At 47.0% G+C, this 22,077-nt stretch overlaps 1 protein-coding gene across 1 annotated transcript in view; it reads right to left on the minus strand.

Moving 5' to 3' along the window:
• The window catches only part of LOC146058317 (neuronal acetylcholine receptor subunit alpha-10-like), a 67,255-nt gene extending 51,333 nt beyond the window's left edge, over positions 1-15,922 (minus strand). Inside the window, exon 1 of the mRNA XM_083170575.1 lies at positions 15,395-15,922. Within this exon, the coding sequence (XP_083026701.1) occupies positions 15,395-15,440 (46 nt within the window). The 5' untranslated portion in view covers positions 15,441-15,922. The remainder of the gene's footprint in view (positions 1-15,394) is intronic.
• Positions 15,923-22,077: the final 6,155 nt, after the last annotated feature.

The following is a 22,077-nucleotide window of genomic DNA, read 5'->3' on the forward strand; positions in this document are numbered from 1 at the left end:
ACATATCTCATGGTGATTTATTTTTGAATAAATTTGTAGGTGGTCAGACTTCAAAACTGGACTGAAGAGGAAGATGACTGACCGGTACAACCACAGCATGTCCACCGGGAGGGGGCCTATGCCATCCAGTTTGGAATATACCCCCCTGGAGCAGGACTTGTTGGATGTGATTGATGTGGGCGAGGTCAGGGTGATATCCAATATGGATAGTGAGCTCCCGGTGGAGGTCTTTGCTGCTGCTTTTGATGGTAAGTCACAGTAATGCATTGTTTGTTGTAAGAGAGATTGATTGTGTATGTGATGGTGACATTGGTTTCAATTTTGATCCTAGAAGAAGCAGAAGCACCTGATGAACCAGCAGCATCTTCCTCTTCAGAGCCACAAGTGGAGCAAGTGGTCCAGCCTCCACCAATACGCCACACCCATCCACTGGCCTCATATGATGGCAGGTTGCTGGAGATGCTGGACAGGATCGAGCAGCATGGGGTGCAAGCTGCAGACCGTCAGCAGCAGTTTGTGGAGTTCATGGGGATTTGGAAGGAGACCAACACGCAGCAGTTTGAGGCCTTCAAACGCCAGAATGACATTCTGGCGGAGCTGCTCACCACCGCCAGTTCCCAAAGGGACAACCCCCCATCTGCTGCCCCTCCACAAGCTACCACCTCTGCTGACCCTCCTCTGTCCACTGGCCCAAGACTGCGCAAGCCTTCAGTCCCAAAGGCCCCTGTCTCCAAGGCCCCATCCAAAAAGGGGAAAAAAGGGCCAAAATAATGACACCTGGCTCACTTCCTCTGTGATTGGACCCCAAATTTTTAATTTGCACTGTGGATCCACTTCCTGAGTTGGCCATCGATCCATTTTCGTGCCATGGGCAGTAAAGTTCTTATTTTGACCTCTTGAAATGCAGGTTTTATTTTTGGTGGTGTGTATCATGCTTAGTATTCTCCCTGGTTGTTGCAGGTCGTATTCTGGTGTCCACATTTCTTTCACCATTGCAGTTGCTGGGTAACACATGTTTGGATATATGCAACCTCTTGTTCTGGCTGATTGTTATTTATGTAAATATTTCATATTTTAATTTTATTTATGAAATTAAAGTTTCTAATAAGCTGTGATGCTGAACAGCAAATACATTTTATTTCACCATTACAAAACAATTGTTGTATGTGTAATTTCTTGTGTGAAACAAATAATACATTTATGTGTACTTACTGACCAGGGTATTTTTGTGCATTTGTTGAAGTGTTGTAGAAGTTTCCCATGTGTAACCCTCTCCATGGCCATTTCCATGTTCCTATCCAACTTTTGCAGAGCAACTTAATAGGTGAGAAAGCAGTTTGTGTGCAGGTGAGGTAGCTCCTACATTAGTAGGTAAAAGCAGGTCCAGAACAATGATTTCCTCATGGAGTGGGTGAGGTAGGCAAACAAGGGGCAAAAGGGACATTTGTGTAGGAATGCATATGTGTCCTCCATAATAAACCAGTCAGGTCTTGGTACAGGTATGTTAAAGATGTGTGAGTCGACCAAACATGATAAAATTGCTTGTGAACAAACATGTTTACATATTGTAACATATATGAGTTCTCAGTGTCATAAGCAGATGTAGGAATCCTTTGTTAGACAGATGTGATTGCAATAATGTGATTGGTGGCATCTTACATCCAGAGTGTAGTAAAATCCAATTCATAGCAGATCAGATAGTGGTACAGTTCTGTATTTTGGGTACAATACAAAGATTGTGTGCAAAATAGTGGCCATGGGCTTAGAACATTGCTGAAACATCCTTGTAGCTCTTAGATGTGGTTTATGTATTTTTATCATAAATACAAAAACTATGTTTGTATTAGAGTGAACACGTTGACACATGTCGACTTGTGTAGATTGAGTGTGCTACTGTGTAAAGTATATGAAAACACGTAGTGAATGTGTATAAATGTTTAACAAATACCTACCTTGACATATATAAGCAGGTCTTAAAATGATTCTTACCTTAAATTAAACCAACCTTTACATGTAGAGAAGTGTAGAAAGATAAGCTTCCAATGTGTTTGAGTGCTGTGTGTGGCTTGCAGGTAGTGAAATAATGGTTTTGAATTAACAGGCTGCAGCATTGCTTATTACATTCAGGTGGATGTGTTTGAGTAGTAATCAGCGCCTGTTTTGTGTCCGAAATGCACGGTGCTTTCGCCGATCGAGCGGTAGTAGCCTCGTACATTTTTGTGCACACCCCCGTGTACGCCTCAGTTTCCCTCATTATTTCGGCCGCTCCCCTCAACACGCCCATATGCCGCCCACAATGACCGTACTTTTGCAGACAGGTTTTTTTGCACGGAAAGAGGAGTACGCATGCGCAGATCAAAAAAAATCCACGAACGTACGCTTACGGCCCAGCCGCCCAAACCAGAATAACCCCCTCAGTCACATGCAGTATACAAGTTCTGTTCTGCTCTGTATACTGACAAGGTCACACACAGTATACAAGTTCTGTTCTGCTCCGTATACAATTCGTTGGGGGGGGGGAGGAGCGCTATTGGTTTTACTATGCAAATTATGTTAGTTATAGGCTTTGAAATCTGAAAATAATGGTGGGTGGGGAAACTTGTTTATAAATATTTGAGCTTTGCAGTTTAAAATTATGAGTATAAATTATGGAAATAAAAGTATATAATGAAAATATATTAGTGATACCTGTGGGAAAAAAAACTTAGGTTAGTGCCAATGTTTACACCCTTTCAGTGAAGGAGTTTTGAGTTTTGTAAAAATAAGTCAGTCCGGTGGTACTATCCCTATCTTACCCTATGCTCCTTTTGATCTTGTCCTGGCTGCTTTGGTCTCTGTGGGCTGTGAGGGCTTCCAAGCGCAAGTTTCCCCACCCACCATTATTTTCAGATTTCAAAGCCTATAACTAACATAATTTGCATAGTAAAACCAATAGCGCTCCTCACCCCCCCCCCCCCCCCCCCCCCCAACGAATTCCCCCCAACGAATTCTATAACTAAAAATACAGGAGCTGCTTAAACTTAAAGCGCAAGACCACACAAACTTCCATAACTGCTCCGTATACAGACTCGGTCACACACAGTATACAAGTTCTGTTCACCATATACAGACTCAGCCACACAGTATATAACTTCTGATCTGCTCTGTATACAGACACAGTCACACGCAGTATACAAGTTCTGTTCTGCTCCGTATACAGACTCAGTCACACACAGTATATAAGTTCTGTTCTGCTCCGTATACAGACACAGTCACTTGCAGTATACAAGTTCTGTTCTGCATACAGACACAGTCACACACAGTATACAATTTCTGTTCTGCTCTCTATACAGACACAGTCACACACAGTATACAAGTTCTGTTCTGCTCTCTGTACAGATTCAGCCACACACAATATACAAGTTCTGGTCTGTTCCATATACAGACTCAGTCACACAAAGTATATAAATTCTGCTCCATATACACACAGTATACAAGTTATGTTCTGCTCCGTATACAGCTTCAGTCACACACAGTATACAAGTTCTGTTCTGCTCCATAAACAGACACAGCCACACACAGTATACAAGTTCTGTTCTCCATATACAGACTCAGTCACACACAGTATATAAGTTCTGTTCTGCTCCATATACAGACTCAGTCATATGCAGTATACAAGTTCTGTTCTGCTCCGTATACAGAAACAGTCACATGCAGTATACACGTTCTGTTCTGCTCCGTTTAGAGAATCAGTCACACGCAGTATACAAGTTCTGTTCTGCTCCGTATACAGACTCAGTCACATGCAGTATACAAGTTCTGTTCTGTATACAGACACAGTCACACACAGTATACAAGTTCTGTTCTACTCCGTATACAGACTAAGTCACACACAGTATACAAGTTCTCTTCTGCTCTGTATACAGACACAGTAACACACAGTATACAAGTTCTGTTCTGCTCTGTATACAGACACAGTCACACACTGTATACAAGTTCTGCTTCGTAAACAAGTTCTGTTCCGTATACAGACTCATTCACACACAGTATACAAGTTCTGTTCTGCTCCATATACAGACTCAGTCACACACAGTATACAAGTTCTGTTCTGCTCCATATACAGCCTCAGTCACACACAGTATACAAGTTCTGTTCTGCTCTGTATACAGCCTCAGTCACACACAGTATACATGTTCTGTTCTGCTCCATATACAGCCTCAGTCACACACAGTATACAAGTTCTGTTCTGCTCTGTATACAGACTCAGTCACATGCAGTATACAAGTTCTGTTCTGCTCTGTATAATAACAGTCACACACAGTATACAATTTCTGTTCTGCTCTCTATACAGACACAGTCACACACAGTATACAAGATCTGTTCTCCATATACAGACTCAGCCACACACAGTATATAAGTTCTGTTCTGCTCTGTATACAGACAAAGTCACATGCAGTATACAAGTTCTGTCCTGCTCTGTATACAGACACGGTCACACACAGTATACAATTTCTGTTCTGCTCTCTGTACAGATTCAGCCACACACAGTATACAAGTTCTGTTCCATATACAGACTCAGTCAAACCCAGTATATAAGTTCTGCTCCGTATACATGCAGTATACAAGTTCTGTTATGCTCCATATACAGACACAGTCACACACAGTACACAAGTTCTGTTCTGCTCCGTATATAGACTCAGACACATGCAGTATACAAGTTCTGTTCTGCTCCGTTTAGAGAATCATTCACACGCAGTATACAAGTTCTGTTCTGCTCCGTATACAGACTCAGTCACATACAGTATACAAGTTCTGTTCCGTATACAGACACAGTCACACATAGTATACAAGTTCTGTTCTGCTCCGTATACAGACTCAGTCACATGCAGTATACAAGTTCTGTTCCGTATACAGACACAGTCACACATAGTATACAAGTTCTGTTCTGCTCCGTATACAGACTCGGTCACATGCAGTATACAGGTTCTGTTCTGCCCCATATACAGACTCAGTCATATGCAGTATACAAGTTCTGTTCTGCTCCGTATACAGAAACAGTCACATGCAGTATACACGTTCTGTTCTGCTCCGTTTAGAGAATCAGTCACACGCAGTATACAAGTTCTGTTCTGCTCCGTATACAGACTCAGTCACATGCAGTATACAAGTTCTGTTCTGTATACAGACACAGTCACACACAGTATACAAGTTCTGTTCTACTCCGTATACAGACTAAGTCACACACAGTATACAAGTTCTCTTCTGCTCTGTATACAGACACAGTAACACACAGTATACAAGTTCTGTTCTGCTCTGTATACAGACACAGTCACACACTGTATACAAGTTCTGCTTCGTAAACAAGTTCTGTTCCGTATACAGACTCATTCACACACAGTATACAAGTTCTGTTCTGCTCCATATACAGACTCAGTCACACACAGTATACAAGTTCTGTTCTGCTCCATATACAGCCTCCGTCACACACAGTATACAAGTTCTGTTCTGCTCTGTATACAGCCTCAGTCACACACAGTATACATGTTCTGTTCTGCTCCATATACAGCCTCAGTCACACACAGTATACAAGTTCTGTTCTGCTCTGTATACAGACTCATTCACATGCAGTATACAAGTTCTGTTCTGCTCTGTATAATAACAGTCACACACAGTATACAATTTCTGTTCTGCTCTCTATACAGACACAGTCACACACAGTATACAAGATCTGTTCTCCATATACAGACTCAGCCACACACAGTATATAAGTTCTGTTCTGCTCTGTATACAGACAAAGTCACATGCAGTATACAAGTTCTGTCCTGCTCTGTATACAGACACGGTCACACACAGTATACAATTTCTGTTCTGCTCTCTGTACAGATTCAGCCACACACAGTATACAAGTTCTGTTCCATATACAGACTCAGTCAAACCCAGTATATAAGTTCTGCTCCGTATACATGCAGTATACAAGTTCTGTTATGCTCCATATACAGACACAGTCACACACAGTACACAAGTTCTGTTCTGCTCCGTATATAGACTCAGACACATGCAGTATACAAGTTCTGTTCTGCTCCGTTTAGAGAATCATTCACACGCAGTATACAAGTTCTGTTCTGCTCCGTATACAGACTCAGTCACATACAGTATACAAGTTCTGTTCCGTATACAGACACAGTCACACATAGTATACAAGTTCTGTTCTGCTCCGTATACAGACTCAGTCACATGCAGTATACAAGTTCTGTTCCGTATACAGACACAGTCACACATAGTATACAAGTTCTGTTCTGCTCCGTATACAGACTCGGTCACATGCAGTATACAGGTTCTGTTCTGCTCCGTATACAGACTCAGTCACATGCAGTATACAAGTTCTGTTCCGTATACAGACACAGTCACACATAGTATACAAGTTCTGTTCTGCTCCGTGTACAGACTCAGTCACATGCAGTATACAAGTTCTGTTCCGTATACAGACACAGTCACACATAGTATACAAGTTCTGTTCTGCTCCGTATACAGACTCGGTCACATGCAGTATACAGGTTCTGTTCTGCTCTGCATACAGACTCAGTCACATGCAGTATACAAGTTCTGTTCTGTATACAGACACAGTCACACACAGTGTACAGGTTCTGTTCTACTCCGTATACAGACTCAGTCCCACACAGTATACAAGTTCTGCACTGTATACAGACACAGTAATAGGCAGTATACAAGTTCTGTTCTGCTCTGTATACAGACACAGTCACACACAGTATACAAATTCTGTTCTGCTCCGTATATAGACTCAGTCACATGCAGTATACAAGTTCTGTTCTGCTCCCTTTAGAGAATCAGTCACACGCAGTATACAAGTTCTGTTCTGCCTGTATACAGCCTCAGTCACACACAGTATACAAATTCTGTTCTGCTCCGTATATAGACTCAGTCACATGCAGTATACAAGTTCTATTCTGCTCCGTTTAGAGAATCAGTCACACACAGTATACAATTTCTGTTCTGCTCCATATACAGACACAGTCACACACAGTACACAAGTTCTGTTCTGCTCCATATATAGACTCTGTCACATTCAGTATACAAGTTGTGTTTTGCTCCGTATACAGAAACAGTCACACACAGTATACAAGTTCTGTTCTGCTCCGTATACAGACTCAGTCACATGCAGTATACAAGTTCCGTTCCGTATACAGACACAGTCACACACAGTATACAAGTTCTGTTCTGCTCCGTATACAGACTCAATCACATGCAGTATACAGGTTCTGTTCTGCTCCGTATACAGAAACAGTCACATGCAGTATGCAAGTTCTGTTCTGATCCGTTTCGACAATCAGTCACATGCAGTATACAAGTTCTGTTCTGTATACAGACACAGTCACACACAGTGTACAGGTTCTGTTCTACTCCGTATACAGACTCAGTCACACACAGTATACAAGTTCTGCACTGTATACAGACACAGTAACTGGCAGTATACAAGTTCTGTTCTGCTCTGTATACAGACACAGTCACACACAGTATACAAGTTCTGCTCTGCATACAAGTTCTGTTCCGAATACAGACTCAGTCACACACAGTATACAAGTTCTGTTCTGCTCCATATACAGCCTTAGTCACACACAGTATACAAGTTCTGTTCTGCTTCATATACAGCCTCAGTCACACACAGTATACAAGTTCTGTTCTGCTCCGTATACAGCTTCAGTCACACACAGTATACAAGTACTGTTCTGCTCCATATACAGCCTTTCACACACAGTATACAAGTTCTGTTCTGCTCCATATACAGACTCAGTCACACGCAGTACACAAGTTCTGTTCAGCCTGTATACAGCCTCAGTCACACACAGTATACAAGTTCTGCTCCGTATACAGACAGTCACACACAGTATACAAGTTCTGCTCCGTATACAGACACAGTCACACACAGTATACAAGTTCTGTTCTGCTCCGTATACAGACTCAGTCACACACAGTATACAAGTTCTGTTCTCCATATACAGACTCAGCCACACAGTATACAAGGTCTTTTCTGCTCTGTATACAGACACAGCAACAGGCAGTATACAAATCATATTCTGTATGCAGATACAGTCACACACAGTATACAAGTTCTGTTCTGTTCTGTATACAGACACAGTCACACACAGTATACAAGTTCTGTTCTGCTCCGTATACAAAGTCACACACAGTATACAAATTCTGTTCTGTATGCAGATACAGTCACACACAGTATACATGTTCTGTTCTGCTCTGTATACAGACTCAGTCACACGCAGTATACAAGTTCTGTTCTGCTCCGTATACAGACACAGTCACACTCAGTATACAAGTTCTGTTCTGCTCCGTATACAGACACAGTCACACTCAGTATACAAGTTCTGTTCTGCTCCGTATACAGACTCAGTCACACTCAGTATACAAGTTCTGTTCTGCTCTGTATACAGATACAGTCACACACAGTATACATGTTCTGTTCTGCTCTGTATACAGACTCAGTCACACGCAGTATACAAGTTCTGTTCTGCTCCGTTTACAGACACAGTCACACTCAGTATACAAGTTCTGTTCTGCTCCGTATACAGACTCAGTCACACTCAGTATACAAGTTCTGTTCTGCTCTGTATACAGACACAGTCACACACAGTATACATGTTCTGTTCTGCTCTGTATACAGACTCAGTCACACGCAGTATACAAGTTCTGTTCTGCTCCGTATACAGACTCAGCCACACTCAGTATACAAGTTCTGGTATAAGAGATGTTAGTTATGGGGTACAGTGGGTACATCTCCCTCAATTTATTATGTGAGCTCTCAGGACACAAATGAGCAGTATAATAGGGACTGATTCAGACCCTTTCGCACAGCTCCGAGTTTGGCCCCTATCCAATTGTGGGCCAACTGTGCATGCACATTTACCATAAGGCTGTAAAGGTGCTTGCAGCCTGATGTGCCGGCATGGAGCCCTGCATTTCACATGCGTGCACACAGAATTGGTGAATGCGCCCATAGAAAGGCGGAGGCATTGCTTTGGCTGCTAGGGCAGGTGCATGATGTTGCAGTCGCGGAAGCAGGGACAGGTGGAGAAATCATCTCTTATATATTTAGCCAGATCTGTCACTCAACCCCTGTGGAGAACGTTCCTGTGTAGAACAGTTTCACTTTCATGTGTCTAACGTTCCACCCCCTTGACATCACCTCCCCCCGCCCAGCCAGGGCTACAGTACACGCCCACCATCCACCATTACTCCACAGCCACCATCCACCATTACTCCTGCACATCCCTACCCTCTGCCAGGACCCCCGCGACCCCCCTCCCGTGATTCGCGGGACCCCCCGCGCCCCCCCCCCCTCCCGCGATTTGCGGGACCCCCCCGCGACCCCCCCTCCCGCGAATCACGGGACCCCCGCGCCCCCCCCTCCCGCGAATCGCGGGACCCCCGCGACCCCCCTCCCACTATTCGCGGGACCCCCGCGACCCCCCTCCCGCGATTCTCGGGACCCCCGCGACCACCCCGGTATCCGGACTTTTGTTAGACAGCACTTACATCGACAGCCATTACATCGACACCATTAGTTCGACAGCTCAATAGGTCGACATGGTTTTAGGTCGACATACCATTAGGTCGACATGTCATTATGTCGACAGCTCATTAGGTCGACAGCTCATTAGGTCGACATGTTTTTAGGTCGACACTGCCATTAGGTCGACAGTGTCTATGTCGACAGTCAAAAGGTCGACATGGGTTTTTTCACTGTTTATTGAGCCGACATGTGCCGACAGGCGGTATTTCATGCCCTACTATCCACTAGGGCATGGTGGGAGAATAAAATAGTGTGCCGAGCGCAGCGAGGCACCGTGCCCGAAGCATAGCGAGCGGCTGCGGTACACTTCAAACTATGTCCATGTCGACTGTGTCGACATTTCGGCCAAAAAAACAGTGAAAAAACCCATGTCGACCTTTTGACTGTCGACATAGACTCTGTCGACCTAATGGCAGTGTCGACCTAAAAACATGTCGACCTAATGAGCTGTCGACCGAATGAGCTGTCGACATAATGACATGTCGACCTAATGGTATGTCGACCTAAAACCATGTCGACCTATTGAGCTGTCGAACTAATGGTGTCGATGTAATGGCTGTCGATGTAAGTGCTGTCTAATATCCGTCCCAGACCCGACCACCCCCTCCCGCGAAACGCGGGACCCCCACGACCCTCCCGCAAATCGCGGGACCCCAGCGACCCCTCCCTCCCGCGAGCCCCCTCCCGCGATTCGCAGGACCCCTGCATCCTCCCCTCCCGCGATTCGCGGGACCCCTGTGACCCCCCCTCCTGGCATTAAAAGGGCCCCCCGCGACCCCCCCTCCCGCGATTCACGGCACCCCCCCCCTACTGTGATTTGCGACCCCCCTCCCGCAATTCGCGCCGCCCCCTCCCGCGATTCACGGAACCCCCCGTAGCGCCCCCCTCCCGCGATTTGCGGGCCCCCTCGGCACTTCTCGCGATATGCGACCGCCCCCTAATTCACACGTTCGGGGACCCCACCTCCCGCGATTCATGCCCCCCTCACGCAATTCACGGCACCCCCCACACCCCCCTTCCTGCGATTCGAAACCCCCCACGACCCCCCCTCCCGCGATTCACGAAACCCCCCGTAGCGGCGATTCGCGGGACCCCTGTGACCCCCCCTCCTGGCATTAAAAGGGCCCCCCGCGACCCCCCCTCCCGCGATTCACGGCACCCCCCCCCCTACTGTGATTTGCGACCCCCCTCCCGCAATTCGCGCCGCCCCCTCCCGCGATTCACGGAACCCCCCGTAGCGCCCCCCTCCCGCGATTTGCGGGACCCCTCGGCACTTCTCGCGATATGCGACCGCCCCGTAATTCACACATTCGGGGACCCCCCCTCCCGCGATTCATGCCCCCCTCACGCAATTCACGGCACCCCCCATACCCCCCTTCCTGCGATTCGGAACCCCCCACGACCCCCCCTCCCGCGATTCATGCCCCCTCCCGCGATTCACGGACCCCCGCACCACCCCCCTGCGGCCACCCTCCCTTGATTCACGCCCCCCTCATGCAATTCACGGCTACCCCCCACACCCCCCCTCCTGCGATTCGCAGCCCCCCCACGACCCCCCCTCCTGCGATTCATGACCCCTCCCGTGATTCACGGACCCCCGCACCACCCCCCCTTGACTCACGGCACCCCACGCGCCCCTCCCGCAATTAACGGACCTCCGCAACCCCCCCTCCCGCAATTCACTAACCCCGACAACCCCCCTCCCGCAATTTGCGGACCCCCCTTCCCACGATTCAAGCCCCCCCGCGCCCCCGCCCACGATTTGCGGACCCCCGCCCCCTCCCGCTAACCGCGGATCCCCACACACCACCCCCCCTCCCGCAATTTGCAGACCCCCTTCCGGCAATTCCACCCCCCAGCGGACCACCGCGGCCCCTGCTCCCGCATTTCACGTACCCCCGTGACAATGGGGGATCCTGTACCACCACAAGCAGGTACCGCCCCTAGGTGGGAAATCCGGCCCTGGCTGCCGCACTGCAGGTTTCCCCACTGCCCTCTGCACCAGCGCCACAACTTTTATCAATGTCTTGCCCACATACCACTATTATACAGCCTCCTGCTCTCATGCACGCTCACTCCCTCCCAGTGGGAGGAGACGCTCACCCACTGCCTGCAGCTGCATACTGTCCCCCACCCTCCTCCAGTTCTAGGGATGCCCATCGACCATCAATGATTTTCAAATAATCGATGGTTTATGGCCGATGTTGAATACTTTTGCCATCAATGTGGGAGGACACTGCCCTGCCTCCTGTTCTCCTGCCCCGTAACTTCCGCCAGTGGAGACCCGCTCACCCTGTGTTGCCCACATTCCCCTATCATGCTTTACCGCCCAGCCTTCTGCTCTCATGCACCCTAACTCCCACCCAGTCGGAGGAGACACTGACTCCTGTATTTCTGTGCTGCCACGCTGGACCCTCACCCACTGGCAGAAGCTGCACAGTGTCCACCACCCTCTTTAGTCCCCCGTATGCCCACACACCCCTATCACTACCCAGCTTCCTGCTCTCCTGAACCGTAACTTCCACCACTGGGTAATCGCTGACGCTGTGTTGCCCACATACCCCTATCATGCCTCATATCCCAGCCTCCTGCTCTCATGCACCCTAACTCCCACCCAGTAGAAGGAGACACTGACTCAGGGCCACCGTCCGGTACTCCTGTGCTGCCACGCTGGACCCTCACCCACTGCCAGAAGCTGCAATACAGGGCATCTTTCATACAATTCTAACCATATTTCTCACAATACAAATGTTCACAAATTAAGGGGCGTAGCCCCTTACGCCGGTGTGAAGAGCGCCCGTAGGGCGCAATGAATCACCTAGTCTGATAATAAGTGTCCACCAAATGATTTCTGCACTGTGCTTGGGGGGGGGGGACACATGTGGGCGGGGCTAGGAACACATGCAGCCCCACGAGCGGCTCTGAATCAGGCCCATAGTAAGAGCTGCTCTCCGGTGGATGGAGCGTTGCGCTGTCCCAGCTTCCAGTGCTGAAAGTTTAATGTGGTGGCTTCCATTCCCCGGATCGCCTCGCTCGCTTACAGATCAGGACAACACTCGCAATTATCAGGCAGAGAGGATGGAGGCCACGCTCGATTGAATTACAACTAATTCAGAGATGTACGGGTGATTGCAGGATCCCAGATACCTGACACAGGGTGGGATCTGTTACAGGTGTTGGCGGAAGGGTGTTAACCCAATCGTGGCCCGGAGGGGACATGGTAACCCTGCACCAGCACACGGGTCCTGGTCCTGTATTCCCAGCATATACTGTAATAACTCAGTACTGCTACACAAGGGTAATAATAATAATAATAATCCCCGGACACCTGGAGCCCCACCCAGCACTGAAGGGGTTAATGCTGCACCCCCCCATGGGGCTCCCGGGAGAGCCAAGATTAACTCCTCCCTTCCCACGGCAATAGAGCAGACACAGAATATAAACCTATGCGAACAATAAGAAACTTAACCCTTCGTGGCCTGATTTATTGTATTTTATAAATGTTTTCGTGCTTCTTGTGTATTGTGCTGACAAGGAAAAATATCACAGGCAAAAAATAAAAGATTTCTTTTGGAAAACCGCTCGGCAGCAAATAGTCCACAACACGAAACGGCGCCTGTCTGAGCTCCGAGTGTTCTATAGTGAGATGTTTGGGTATGTAGCAAATCGCAACAGCATGCAATGAAGGGTTAAAGTGGCGAGAGGTAAAATTCCAACCTATTGGCTCATAACTGTCATTTTTGAAACACAGCCTGTAACCTGCCTGTAACATGACAGAAATAGCTGAGTGGTTAGTACTTTTGAGTCTATGGCCCTTATTCTGGTTGACTTGCAGCCTTCAAGTCCACCAAGGGCCACCCCCGAACTCCCGCAGGCCTGCGAATGGATGATTTGCATAACTGTCCATTGGCCGCCTTGGGTGGAGGGAGAAATCATTCGATGTTCGGTGACCATCGAATGATTTCTCCAACACTCACAGATCTGAGACACCTCTATGATCTGCGGGCGCTTTGTGCGAGGACAGGGCGGGCAGTGGACATCCGCTGACGTCAGCTCCCGGCCCCCCGAACCCGCATCACCGGGCAATTTGCACGGGAACGCCCGGCGTCATCCCGCGATACATCTCAGAAGCACGCTCGCCATGTGCGCGGAGAAATTGGATAACTGCTCTTTGCGTTGATCTGGAGGAATCCATCATACATCCGACCGCGCAAAACAACGTTCCAGGAATGCAGAAACTGAGGCGAAGCCGATCACTACACATGCGCCACCGGGGAAAACGCAGCGCCGGCAAACACATTAACCCGCTGCGATTACATCCAACGCCACTACAGTCCTTTTCATTTGTGTATATATATATATATATCACATCATTCTTACAACTATCAGTTACATAATTACACAGGTTCCTCTCAGCGTTCCACCATTTAGGTTACATAACCTGCCCTGGATCACGAACACATACAGTATTACATTGCAGTGAGAGGTATCTGCTATCCCAATTACTCCTCTACCCTCTCCCATCATGTGCCCCTGACCTGGGCACAGGCAGCTCCTCTCCTGCACCACCCTTCACCTCCCTGAGAGCTTATTCCCCAGCATTGGGTAACAGACGTGTGACATGTATGTGGACACATATGACACACACATGCTAATTGCACAGCCTGTCTCTGTCATCACCCTAAGTGCCCATTCCCCCTAATCCTCCCACAATGCATGGAGCCGTCAGTAAATGTGCCAGCAGTCAGTAAAAGAAGAAGCTGCTCCACATACAGACGCAGTCACACGGAAGTTAATAGATGTTCTCATGTACAGAATCCCCCCAGCATTGCCACACATTACACAATCTCTTACTGACACAAGCTGTCAGTAAATGTCCCCAGCCCTGTCCCAGCAGTAATCTCGGCTGGGATATAGCACATACAGTACATGTTCTGTGATGGACATATTACACAATCTCTTACTGACACAAGCTGTCAGTAAATGTCCCCAGCCCTGTCCCAGCAGTAATCTCGGCTGGGATATAGCACATACAGTACATGTTCTGTGATGGACATATTACACAATCTCTTACTGACACAAGCTGTCAGTAAATGTCCCCAGCCCTGTCCCAGCAGTAATCTCGGCTGGGATATAGCACATACAGTACATGTTCTGTGATGGACACATTACACAATCTCTTACTGACACAAGCTGTCAGTAAATGTCCCCAGCCCTGTCCCAGCAGTAATCTCGGCTGGGATATAGCACATACAGTACATGTTCTGTGATGGACATATTACACAATCTCTTACTGACACAAGCTGTCAGTAAATGTCCCCAGCCCTGTCCCAGCAGTAATCTCGGCTGGGATATAGCACATACAGTACATGTTCTGTGATGGACATATTACACAATCTCTTACTGACACAAGCTGTCAGTAAATGTCCCCAGCCCTGTCCCAGCAGTAATCTCGGCTGGGATATAGCACATACAGTACATGTTCTGTGATGGACATATTACACAATCTCTTACTGACACAAGCTGTCAGTAAATGTCCCCAGCCCTGTCCCAGCAGTAATCTCGGCTGGGATATAGCACATACAGTACATGTTCTGTGATGGACATATTACACAATCTCTTACTGACACAAGCTGTCAGTAAATGTCCCCAGCCCTGTCCCAGCAGTAATCTCGGCTGGGATATAGCACATACAGTACATGTTCTGTGATGGACATATTACACAATCTCTTACTGACACAAGCTGTCAGTAAATGTCCCCAGCCCTGTCCCAGCAGTAATCTCGGCTGGGATATAACACAATGAGACACTCACCTGGAAGGAAGAAGAGACAGCAGCTGAGCAGAGACAGAAGTCTCATGGTGAGCAGGGTGCGGATCAGACCTCTGAGAGTGCTGTGCGATGCATGCCCCTTGGAAGCCCTGGCAGTGGGACAGGTGGTCACAGGCTCAGCAGGGTGCCCATCGCTCTGCCATTGTGCCCCGGCATGTCTGAGTGTCAGGCTGGCAGAGTCTTCATAGACTTCTTACACCTCCAGTGTCATCCCCCTCTCGCTGTGTTCTCTGATGGGTTATTGCTGCTGCCCTCATCCCCCCCACCCATCCTATGCCAGTGTCTGCTGCTGTGTGCCACTGGTCTGTTCTCCACGCTGCTCTGCCACCTCCCAAATACCCTCTCCTCCTTCCTTCCCTCTCCCCCTCCTTCCTTCTATCTCCAGGTATCTGTCACCTCTCTCAGCCCAGCCAGGTGTGTCGAAGCACCCTGCTCACCAGTTTCTGTGTGTGTGTGTGTGTGTGTATCTATCTAAGTGATAACAGTAGAACTCCCCCTCCCCCAGTCTATACATGTCGTCCTTATATTCTGTGACAGTCTGCAAGTCTTTACCAGCAATGGTAGTTCCCTGGTCTATGCTCTCTGGGTGCCAAATGACGCTCCGACAGGGGGGGATCCCGACAGTCAGTATCCCAACGTCAGAATCCCAACTGCCGGTGCTCCGACAGGGGGGATCCTGACACACAGGGGCCATTCTCCCTTGTGGGGGTCCACGACCCCCAAAGAGAGAGAATAAAACATGTGGCAAGTGTAGAGAGCCACCGAGCCGCAGCATGGCAAGCGCAGTGAGCCCGTAAGGGGCTTTGTGGCGCTCGCTCCCCTGTCGGAGCACCATACCGCACCCACTACTCTTTCCTCATCATCTGTGCCCCCGTCTCCCTGTCCCATCTCCTGTGCCCCGTCTCCCTGTCCCATCTGATGTGCCCTTTCTACCCATCCCCATCTCCTGTGCGCCTATCTCCTGTGTATGGATAGTGTAATGGTTAGCATTACTGCCTCACAACACTGAGGTCATGGGTTCTATCCCCACCATTGTTCTACCTGCTCGCCACACTATCTAACATCAACTCCGCGCCGATGTGGATAGTGGGGGTATGAAAAGGTCGGAGGACGCGTACCGCCGCCCCTCGCCACGCTTTGGGTTGGTGTTGATCCTGGGGGTGGCGTTGACTATGGGGGGCCATTTCACATTGTAAGGACCCATCAGGGTGCTTGTACAATCAAAAATCATATACGATCGCATCGTATGCCATTGTATGGCATACGATGCGATATTTTATTGTACAATATCGCATCGCATCCCTTATTTAGTATAATGGTATACGATGCGATGGGTGCCATGCTAGGAAACAAGTACCATAATATTCTCTGTACAGCGCTGTGGAATATGTGTGCGCTATATAATAACTGATAATAATAGTCTCTGTACAGCGCTGCGGAATAAGTGTGCACTATATAATAACTGGTAATAATATTCTCTGTACAGCGCTGCGGAATATGTGTGCGCTATATAATAACTGGTAATAATAGTCTCTGTACAGCGCTGCGGAATATGTGTGCGCTATATAATAACTGGTAATAATAGTCTCTGTACAGCACTGCGGAATATGTGTGCGCTATATAATAACTGGTAATAATAGTCTCTGTACATTGCTGTGGAATATGTGTGCGCTATATAATAACTGGTAATAATATTCTCTGTACAGCGTTGTGGAATATGTGTGTGCTATATAATAACTGGTAATAATAGTCTCTGTACAGCGCTGCGGAATATGTGTGCGCTATATAATAACTGGTAATAATACTCTCTGTACAGCGCTGTGGAATATGTGTGCGCTATATAATAACTGGTAATAATAATCTCTGTACAGCGCTGTGGAATATGTGTGCACTATATAAATAACTGGTAATAATAGTCTCTGTACAGCGCTGCGGAATATGTGTGCGCTATATAATAACTGGTAATAATATTCTCTGTACAGCGCTGTGGAATATGTGTGCACTATATAAATAACTGGTAATAATATTCGGTACTTATGTAGTATCTGGGCGCCCGATTTAGAAATCGGGTCGGATCGGACACATCGCATCGCATGTGACCAAATCGGATGCGATGCGATGGACCCGATTTTTCCATAGGATTCAATGTTAAAATGGTCTGAGTCCATTTTAACATAGAATTCAATGGGAAAAAGGGGTCCTTTTCATACCCCTACTATCCAAGTGGGCATGGAGTTGGATATAAACCTGTGGCGAGCCCGAAGCGTGGCGAGCGAACGGTATTCTGTGTCCCCTCGCGGGGCTCGCTACGCTCGCCACGCTTCGGGCTTGGTGGCTCGCTACGCTCGCCACAGGTTTATATCCAACTCCATGCCCACTTGGATAGTAGGGGTATGAAAAGGACCCCTTTTTCCCATTGAATTCCATGTTAAAATGGACTCAGTCCATTTTAACATTGAATCCTATGGAAAAATCGGGTCATCGCATTGCATGCGATATGGTCGTATGCGATGCGATATCGCATCGCATCTGATTGTATGCCTTAACTTAAGGCATACAATCAAAAAATCGGGCGCCCAGATACTACATAAGTACCTAATATTCTCTGTACAGCGCTGTGGAATATGTGTGCGCTATATAAATAACTGGTAATAATATTCTCTGTACAGCGCTGTGTAATATGTGTTCACTATATAAATAACTGGTAATAATATTCTCTGTACAGCGCTGCGGTATATGTGTGCACTATATAAATAACTGGTAATAATATTCTCTGTACAGCGCTGTGGAATATGTGTGCACTATATAAATAACTGGTAATAATATTCTCTGTACAGCGCTGTGGAATATGTGTGCGCTATATAATAATTGGTAATAATAGTCTCTGTACAGCGCTGTGGAATATGTGTGCGCTATATAATAACTGGTAATAATAGTCTCTGTACAGCGCTGCGGAATATGTGTGCGCTATATAATAACTGGTAATAGTATTCTCTGTACAGTGCTACGGAATATGTGTGCGCTATATAATAACTGGTAATAATAGTCTCTGTACAGCGCTGTGGAATATGTGTGCGCTATATAATAACTGGTAATAATAGTCTCTGTACAGTGCTGCGGAATATGTGTGCGCTATATAATAACTGGTAATAATATTCTCTGTACAGCGCTGCGGAATATGTGTGCGCTATATAATAACTGGTAATAATGTTCTCTGTACAGCGCTGCGGAATATGTGTGCGCTATATAATAACTGGTAATAATAGTCTCTGTACAGCGCTGCGGAATATGTGTGCGCTATATAATAACTGGTAATAATAGTCTCTGTACAGCGCTGCAGAATATGTGTGCGCTATATATTAACTGGTAATAATATTCTCTGTACAGCGCTGCAGAATATGTGTGCGCTATGTAAATAACTAGTAATAATAGTCTCTGTACAGCGCTGTGGAATATGTGTGTGCTATATAATAACTGGTAATAATATTCTCTGTACAGCGCTGCGGAATACGTGTGCGCTATATAATAACTGGCAATAATAGTCTCTGTACAGCGCTGCGGAATATGTGTGCGCTATATAATAACTGGTAATAATAGTCTCTGTACAGCGCTGCGGAATATGTGTGCGCTATATAATAACTGGTAATAATAGTCTCTGTACAGCGCTGCGGAATATGTGTGCGCTATATAATAACTGGTTATAATATTCTTAGTACAGCGCTGCGGAATATGTGTGCGCTATATAATAACTGGTAATAATATTCTCTGTACAGCACTGCGGAATATGTGTGCGCTATATAATAACTGGTAATAATAGTCTCTGTACAGCGCTGTGGAATATGTGTGCGCTATATAATAACTGGTAATAATAGTCTCTGTACAGCGCTGCGGAATATGTGTGCGCTATATAATAACTGGTAATAATATTCTCTGTACAGCACTGCGGAATATGTGTGCGCTGTATAATAACTGGTAATAGTCTCTGTACAGCGCTGTGGAATATGTGTGCGCTATATAATAACTGGTTATAATATTCTCTGTACAGCGCTGCGGAATATGTGTGTGCTATATAATAACTGGTAATAATATTCTCTGTACAGCGCTGCGGAATATGTGTGCGCTATATAATAACTGGTAATAATATTCTCTGTACAGCGCTGTGGAATATGTGTGCACTATATAATAACTGGTAATAATATTCTCTGTACAGCGCTGCGGAATATGTGTGCGCTGTATAATAACTGGTAATAGTCTCTGTACAGCGCTGTGGAATATGTGTGCGCTATATAATAACTGGTTATAATATTCTCTGTACAGCGCTGCTCCGCCCCCTCCACTACAGATCTCTTATCAGCATTGGGGAATGTGGGTTGTATCTTACATGGATAAGGAATGTGTACAAGTCACTCTGAAAACAGCAGACTAATTCTTCATGCAGATCAATTATCTAGAGTCATTCACTAGTGTCCAGCAGGGAAATGGTCAAAATCCCAAAGTTGGGAGTGATGAGGGAGTCTGCAGTTAAAACTGTTCTTATGTCCCTATAGCTGTGTTACTTCTTAGAGGAACAGCAAGCTGGCTGGAAGCGACACGTTTGTTTCAGGTAGAAACCCCCCCCCCCCCCTCCCTACTACAGAATGAGTACTTGGGTGTAAGATACAGTTCTGTCTTTTTAATTCCTCTTTATTTTGTTTGAGATGTATTTCTTTTGTGGGCACTTTTAAAATATTTGTAACCATTTTTATCGCTACAGCTCTGTAGTATTTTCTTGGAATAAATCCTACACATTCCCAGTTCTGATTTTGTGTTCTAAGGACTTAAGCCAAAGGAGAGCGGTCAGTTACAAACTGTTTATATAATGTATTGTGTGGTCAGGTGCAGCAAGGAGTTGCCCAGGTTGACGTATCTGGAGGAGCGACCGGTGAGTCCGTGACTCCGGGAATTTGGGATTGCAAGATGCATAACCCTGGGATTCCAGGGATTGAGTTGGTCAATATAATGACAAACTATAATCCCCCCTCTCCCCCAAACCGGGTGCCCTGTAGTGTCACTTACCCAGGCGGTGGTGTGGCAGATGAGATGTGGGCGGTGCGTTTGGTGCACGGGCTGCGAAGTGTGACCTCTGACATTGCATCACTCTGCCGCACAGCTGGGGGTCAGGAGCAGTCGGGCAGCTTCTCACCGGGTGCTCAGACGCTGCCCAGTATTTTATTTGCACATATGCACGCTAATCCTGGAATCCCAGTATTAGAAGCTCCAATCTCGGGATTCAAATCCTGGTGGTTTTATGGCCAAATCCCAGGTTCCTGCTGATTCTGGGACCAGCCACCTTAGTGGAGATGGGAGAATTGACCCAAGAGGCAAGTGAAGTGGTCTGGTCAATTTACAGCATACAAGGGAGTGTTATTGCTGGGGTTGCTTTCAGGGGGACAGTCCTCAGCCTGGGGTCCCAACTGTGGCTTGTTGTGAGGCGTTTGCACATGGCGCTGATACAGACAACTTGCACCAGAGGCTGTAATAGATCAATGTAATATATGCAATGACTATTGCAGATGGGGGGAGTGTTTCTCCGGCCTTTATCTGTAAACAGCTTTAGGCCGTGTGAGTGGGAAGGTACAAGCACCAAGAGCGCAGGGATTCCAGCCCATCCATCACCTTGGTTTGCCCTGACTTTGTCCTAAGGCTCTGGATGACTCAATAAGTGAAGGATTCACATTACTACACTTGAAAGTCATTTTAAAGGACATAACTATGGTTGGAATTCGGTTGGATTGTGGACATGGTAAGGGCCAAGTGGGACTTCTGAATGGACTCCTAGCAGAAGTTGTCTTGGTAAATGACTTAAGCCATGGATTGTCATTGCCACCATGACCCACAGTCAGACTGGCGCTGGACAGTTAGGTCCCAGCATGATCAACAGACCAGCACCAACGTCTTGGATGTGTCACCCAGCGCAGTCCCTGAATGGTTTACAGTCAACCCAAATCAAACCTGACAAACGCAGGTGGACTGGACAGAATTTAGCTGTCCCCATGGACAGACTTCTTTAGCTCACCAACCACTTGGGGCATCAGACTCTGGTAGTGTAGGAGGATTGTTGCAGCTGAGGCACCAGCGTTCGGTAAGACTCACAAGCCGTTAGTGGTGTCCATACAATCTAAATCCCAGTTACTAGCACTAGCTCATGACCTTGCAATAGAAGGGCATCTAGTAGGCAAGAAAACCAGAGCCATATATTCTGCACCTGATAATGGCCAGGCTTCGCCTAGGGTGTGTTTAAATATCACAACTCCTGCAAAGTACGTCAGACTTGGCTTCCAGCCTATCATTGTGGAACCTTTCCGGAGAGTAGCCATGAGCATTGTATTCTCACCATAGGTGATAAGTGACCAAGTAGCTCCAGCCTTCACCAATGCAGAGCGCGTTTCCCATGCCCAGATAGACATGTTCTGTTGGGCACGATTCCTGCAGGAGAGTGATCAAGCAGCACAGCCCCAGGGTGAGCTCCATGTACCACTGGTGCAGAGCATTCTATAGTTACATCACCATCTAGTGGTCATCGATGGATATGACAGCAGAAGTGTTATTATAAAGGTAGCAGAGGATGATTCAGCCAGACTGCCGAATGACAAATATAGGAGGGGGTGTAACATAACTTCCAAAGA

Source organism: Crinia signifera, chromosome 2 (genome assembly GCF_055691185.1).
Source record: "Crinia signifera chromosome 2, ASM5569118v1, whole genome shotgun sequence".
Classification (NCBI taxonomy): Eukaryota; Metazoa; Chordata; class Amphibia; order Anura; family Myobatrachidae; genus Crinia; species Crinia signifera.